The following is a 6,506-nucleotide window of genomic DNA, read 5'->3' as shown; positions in this document are numbered from 1 at the left end:
ATATATAAAATAATCTATTTTATTCTGTTCTTCATATATAATTGTATTGCTAGAACATTGCTTCTGCAGATAATCAATGAGACTCCCTACAGAGCTCAGTAGTGCATAGCAAACAATCCCAAAGGAGCCTCGCTTTGTAGGTTCAAGATTAATACTCACCATGAAAATGATGAATCAACCGCAAGTGTTTTGCCTGTAGATTTATTGTGTGCCTACGTGATTTTGGAGGGAAGCAAGTGACTTCTCCAAATATATGGTATCGTTTCACTTCTGCATACGACACAGTTAAATGCCGAAATCTCTTTGTCTTCCCTCTAAATCAGATCGTGGCCACAGGGATCTGTCGCTCCGATGACCATGTGGTAACTGGTGCAATCGTTACGTCTTTACCAGTAATTCTTGGGCATGAAGCAGCTGGTGTTGTGGAGAGCGTTGGGCAGGGAGTAACTTCGGTCAAACCAGGTATGAAACAGCACTGAACACAAACCCTGTGCTGAGTTCCCAGACTCCTCCTTCAGTCAAAGATGATTACGTGTGTGAGAATTTGTGTTGCAGATAAAAATGTTCCAACTTTGAGTTTTTTCAAGGATACCTTAAAGGGCACTACGTGTTGTTCACATCTTTCTGCGTTCCCAATCTTGATTTATTTTCAGATTTTCTTTTGATTTCTTTTGGTTTTGGCAAAAACATCTGCAGCTTGCTTTCCACCGACATAGTGCTTTTTCTGTCATGGGATTAAGAACATAGATTCTTTGCTGTTGGTCCTAGGAAATCCCGTATTAGCTGCAGGTTCTTTAAATGGAGTTTACACAGCTAATCTCTCTCAAGAATAAGGCAAAAAGCAAAGCACTGGACAATGTGTCAAAGCACCTTCTTTTAATTCTCCTAACAGCTAAATAATCCATTGACTTCAGTAGACCAGAACTAGAGTCCGTGTGGTCAATTACTTCCCTTTAAAAGTACGAGGGCACGACAAGGGTGCCCGCCCCGCTGCAGGCTCTGCTTGTGTGCAGCACCAGCGGCGTCGAGCGAGTGCTGCTCTCTGAGGGCTGCGTCTCTCTGAGGGCACTCGTCTGGGACAGCTGCTCCTCCCGCTTACGCGCTCTTCGAACTGCAGTGGGTAGGCAGAGAGGTCAGTGAAAGATGTCGATTTTCCTCCAACTGCTGCAAGACGACACGGGATTTCTATACACTTTTACGGGACCGAACAAATTCCAACAAGGGCTAAATTATTAAGACAAAATACGCAGGGAACAAAAGCTGCGTAGAAATGCTCGATTTTATCCAGGCAGTTTGTTACAAAACCTCAGTCGTTCACTTTTAACACCTCCTTACTTCCACTGTCTTTGTTCATACTGGCAACAAGTATGAAGTCTGTCCAAAGCAGGTTGGTACCTATGATAAGAAAAAGTTTTATTAGTGATTTCTGCTTTAACTCCAAACAAATATGTATATTGCAAATTTCAGTCATAGCTCTAACTGCTTTTTCTCTTGTGTCTGGGTTCGTAAATCACTCTGTTGTCTAATTCTAGCTGCCATGTTTCCAGGTGAGCTGAAACAGCAGGCCTGAACACACACACACACGTGTAAAATCACTTTCTCAGGTGTTCCTTAATTTACACCTTCAAGTTTTAAAAAAAGGGCTCCAAGATGCGCAAAGTTTCTTCCCCGGAAATGACTGCTAAGCCCATGTTGCTGTTCTAAGTTAACTGAGGGCTGGAGTAGCGGGGGCACTTCATGTTCTGTAAGCATTTTCCAGTTTTTAGTGGAAATGAAAGACGTTCCTTGACTTTCAGTGTCTCAAGGATTTGCCACGTTTTAGACCTGCCAAATCACAAAGGGATCTGTATTAGGGATTTACCATATATTGTTGCTGTGGAAAACGCCTAGCAGTAAAAGATTGCACTGGGAAGGTCTGTGCTACTCTGTTAATCATGTAATTGTGCTAGAGCATTAGAGAAGTTGTCTTAGCTTGCGTGTGTCACTGCTTCTCCGACAGACATTTTACCTACCTGTACTGCAGTGCAACAGTAACAGGACCGCAAATGGGAAAGAGACTCAAGATGGCTGGCAAATTAATGCTTGATTTCCCATTCTTTGTATGCACATTTTACAGCCCCATTATCCTGGCACTCCAGGCTGCTGTCCTAGCGGACGTCAATTTTTACCTCAGTTGCTTTACCTGTGTATCACTATTTTCCTTTTAAGTAGAAGATGCAACAAACTGCTGAATGAGTACTTTGGGAATGTCAGTAGCTAACATGGTTTTATGACATAGCTCAGACTCAGTTCTGTGAAAGACACCAGGAATTTTGCATATTGAAATTCATTGTCGTAACTTTGCCCTAATGATGTCCTTTGTAACAGAGAGCGAGAGATGGTTTACCTTCCAAGGGCAGCAGACGGAAATAAAACCAGCACTGCACTCCTAGTGCACATTTGCCTAGGGATTAAATACACTCACTTCATGTTTTTGTCTGCATGCTTCTTGTTTGCCTTTTTTAATCCTCTGTCAATGCTCTTTTATTTCCAGGAGACAAGGTTATTCCACTCTTTATTCCGCAGTGTGGGGAGTGCAACAGTTGCTTAAGTACCAAGGGTAATCTGTGCATTAAAAATGAGTGAGTTTTCCTGGGTTACCTACAACCCTTATTTGATTTTTATTTATACAAAACTGATCACATTCAACAGACTTCACATGCCGTTATTTCTGGTCCTCTTTCAAACAGCCTTTGTTCAGGTACTGCATTAATGCCTGATGGCACCACTAGATTCACCTGTAAAGGAAAAGCAATTCACCATTTTGCCGGTACAAGTACCTTCAGTGAATACACAGTAGTGCATGAATCCGCTGTAGCCAAAATCGATTCTGCTGCTCCTCTGGAAAAAGTTTGCCTAATTGGCTGTGGATTTTCAACTGGTTATGGGGCTGCTGTGCAGACTGCCAAGGTAAGTACGGTGGTGGGTGTTTCTGGTATCTCATGGGGGCTGTCCAGGATTGTGTGGCCTGCGAGCGGGTCGTCAGCATGGCAGCCAGGAAGTATAGACTGTTGAGTTCAGGGTGGAAAGCAGGTACTAGTTCTTTGCCTACTTCAGTTTCTCTGTCTCTAAAGTACTTGGAAGTCTTCAGTTCAAAATCCAGTAAAAATATTTATTACCATCTATTAAGTTTTCTCTCACCCCTAGCAAAATGTTACAACAGAGCTGATTTGCTTTATTGCAACTTAAGTCTAGGAATAGATGGAAGCGAATATATGCAACACTCATAATTTGTAGCAGTACATGAATGTGACTTTTACAGCTGGCACCATCTCCGGTGGAGTGACATGACAGAGCTTAACACCACTGGAATATAAAGCATCATTAAAAAAACGTGTCTCTAAACCTGAATCTGAGATGTGTAACGAAAACCTGGTCTCAGAAATGTATTTTAGGGACAATTTTTCTTAGTCCCATGTAGGATTAGAACAGTATAGCTGGCTACTGCACTAGTAGGTATGGATGTGCAAATTCCTTCTCAGCAGGTAATCTCTAAATTACGGGAAGTGGCTTAAGTGAAAACGTGTCGGTAATAAGAAAACGCATTGAGCTTTACCTGGACTGTAAGAGTATGCCATGTTTATGTGGTTATTACAGGTGGAACCAGGCTCCACCTGTGCCATCTTTGGCCTCGGAGGAGTTGGCCTCTCTGTTGTCATGGGCTGCAAGGCGGCTGGAGCTTCCCGCATCATTGGCATTGATATCAATAGCGACAAGTTTGCCAAGGCCAGGGAGCTGGGAGCCACCGACTGCGTCAACCCTAAAGATTTCAAGAAGCCTATTCACGAAGTGTTGACCGAAATGACCGGCCATGGTGTGGACTACTCCTTCGAGGTCATCGGCCGTACCGAAACCATGGTATGCAACCAAAAGATGTGGTCAAATGAGGCAGTAGCTTGTTAGCTCTCTCTTGGCTAACCTGCTAAGCACCAAGGGTGAGGAGCTGAGAGCCACTGGCAAAGGGTCAAGCTAACTTCCAAGCTGTGAAGTCCAGCTGTCTCCCACTGAGAAGCAGGGACAGAGGCACGCCCAAAAACTTAGGAAAGGGAACTTCAGTGCAGTCCCCTGGCCTAACCAGGGTGGCTAAACTTCACGTAGCCCACTATCTGCTTTCCAACGGTGACTTATCACTAATGACTAAGACAAAATGGGGCAGGAGAACAAAGCTAGGACCTGTGTAGCCCCTGACAGCAGATACAATGGAAATCGATATGGTTTCAGTTACAAACAATGAATTGCAAGCGGAGCCCTGAGAGGAGAGGGAGGAATTCAAACTTTTGTGCCCCATTGGCAAATCTCGCGTGACTGGGGGGTGTCCCTGTTTCAAATGCAGACTGCAGCCTTGGCCTGTTGTGAATACAACTACGGAGTCAGCGTGATTGTGGGAGTGCCCCCGGCAGCACAAAACATCACTTTTGACCCCATGCTCCTCTTCACTGGTCGCACCTGGAAAGGGTCCATCTTTGGAGGTAAGGACTTGGAAAGATGTGATTTAACTGGCTTGGGAAACTTGTAAATCATGTTGAATGAACTAGGATATATCGAAATTCATTGCTTAGGTTGTCCTATTGGAAGTCATATTGATAGCTATTTTGCTGACTAAGAAGCACAAAGGGAATTAATTATGGGAACTGTTAATGGTGAGAGGAGAGAGAAAAACAGAGGGGAGGGGAGAGAAGAGGCAGAGAAGAAGAGGCAGCGAAAGAGAAAGGAAGAGACAAAAAATAGATAAAAAGAGGAGAAGAAATAAGAGGGAAACATGAGAAAAAAGAGAGAAAGAAAAGGGGGGGAGGAGAAGAGATAAAAACGGAGAAGAGATGGAAAAAGATAAGCGAAAAGTAGAAAAGGAGAAAGATAAGGGAAAAGGACAAAGAGAGGAAAAGAGAAAATGAAGAAAAGATAATGAGGAAGGGAGATGAGAGAGAGAAAAAGAGAGCAAAAAGGAGCATGAAAGGGATAGAAAGACAGAACAAGAGAGCAGGAGAGATGGAGAGTCAGGACCCTAAAGGACACCTTACATCCTGTTTCAGACCCACCTGATTTCCACATAGGTCAGACCCCAGCTCAGCCCCTTCCCAGCTGCTGCCAGTCCCTTCCAGTTCTTTCCCTTTTCTGAGCTCTCCCAGCAGAGTCCCACACTCAGCAAGCCCTACCTTGTTCAATGCAAAGCTGGAGGCCACAGAAAACTTGTTCCCAGCAACAGGTTTTCTCACTCACAACCAGTTCCTCTGATGTATTCAACAGACACCTGAATAAAACAGCAGAGACAAATTAGGTTCCTCTGGAAGAGCATCCTACTATTTGAAAGTGCTGTATCTAGTACTGCTTGTAAGAAAAAAGAGACACATCCATCCCCCGCCTCCCCCAATTTTGACCAGGCAATCAAGTTTCCAGTCACCAACATGGAAGGCTGAAACAGTATTTAATGTGGCAGAAAGTTTGGATTCTGTAAAGATTCAAATTTTTACTGGTCTTCTACCAGTAAAGCACTTACTGGGTTTGTCCTAAGTAGAATGGCTGCACTTCATCCCTTGTTTCCTCCTGGCACTCTGTGTTACAAAGGTAAAGACATGCTGCAACATTTCATCATGCTATTCTGCTATAGAAAGTTTATCTAAAAATTTAAGCTGTTTTATCTATTTTCACAAGCATTTAATGTTTTATTATCCATTGTCTGTGTTTGTGTGTTTTTTTTTTCAGGCTGGAAGAGTAAAGATTCAGTCCCTAAACTGGTTGCTGACTACATGAAGAAAAAATTTGTTCTGGATCCATTAATAACCCACACACTTCCTTTCACTAAAATCAATGAAGGATTTGATCTGCTAAGGACAGGGAAGAGGTAACCTTTGTTTAATTGTAAAGGTTCGTTCGCTTGCCCCGCGTGTGACCATGGGTTGCAGCTGTAGCACTAAAGCCAGCAAAGCTTTAGCTTTTGAAATGCAGTGGGCCCTGTCTTGCCTTGCAAAGGAACTTTCAGATTCTGGTTTGAGCAAAGACCCTGGGTGGCAGAGGGAGAAAAGACCACCCAAATGAGGAAGTCTCTGCCCACTTCCCATTGGAAGACAGCGCACCATTGTCACTAAGGGAAAAGCTTCCGTGTTTCAGCCCCAAATAAGCCGTACCATTACCCTTGGAGCCATTTGTAACTGGAAAGATGTGTCTAAGCCCCCCTCCAAGGACTTCCCAGGCTATGTTTCGTGGTTAATTGCCAGGAGCCCTGGGCTTCATGAGTGAAGGCTTTGCAGGCTTGCATGAATTTTGTTCTCTGCATCTGCAGCAAGGTTTGCACATCTGCTCTGTCATTTTGCTGCAGGCTGGGGCTGGGGGGCAGGACAGGGAGGGAGTTCCCTGGTTTGACTGAGTTGCAGAGAAAACAGCAGTGCTTTGTTGATGTTAGCCCGGCCACTAACTTGTCATGTTATATTGCAGTATTCGCAGTGTCCTGGTGTTTTAGGATTCCCAGTTGT

General features: G+C 43.9%; 1 protein-coding gene across 1 annotated transcript; it reads left to right on the top strand.

Moving 5' to 3' along the window:
• Positions 1–323: 323 nt before the first annotated feature.
• Positions 324–6,506, top strand: LOC104155682 (alcohol dehydrogenase 1; the record flags this gene model as incomplete). Its single annotated transcript, XM_009702188.1, has 7 exons — positions 324–462; positions 2,534–2,621; positions 2,730–2,949; positions 3,637–3,897; positions 4,373–4,508; positions 5,740–5,878; positions 6,469–6,506. Coding segments are annotated over 7 exons (1,008 nt in total), but the record flags the coding sequence as incomplete, so codon positions are not given.

This window comes from Cariama cristata, unplaced genomic scaffold (assembly GCF_000690535.1).
Source record: "Cariama cristata isolate BGI_N322 unplaced genomic scaffold, ASM69053v1 scaffold17840, whole genome shotgun sequence".
NCBI lineage: Eukaryota > Metazoa > Chordata > Aves > Cariamiformes > Cariamidae > Cariama > Cariama cristata.
The sequence above is the reverse complement of the archived record's forward strand: the minus strand, read 5'-3'. Positions and strand labels throughout refer to the sequence as shown.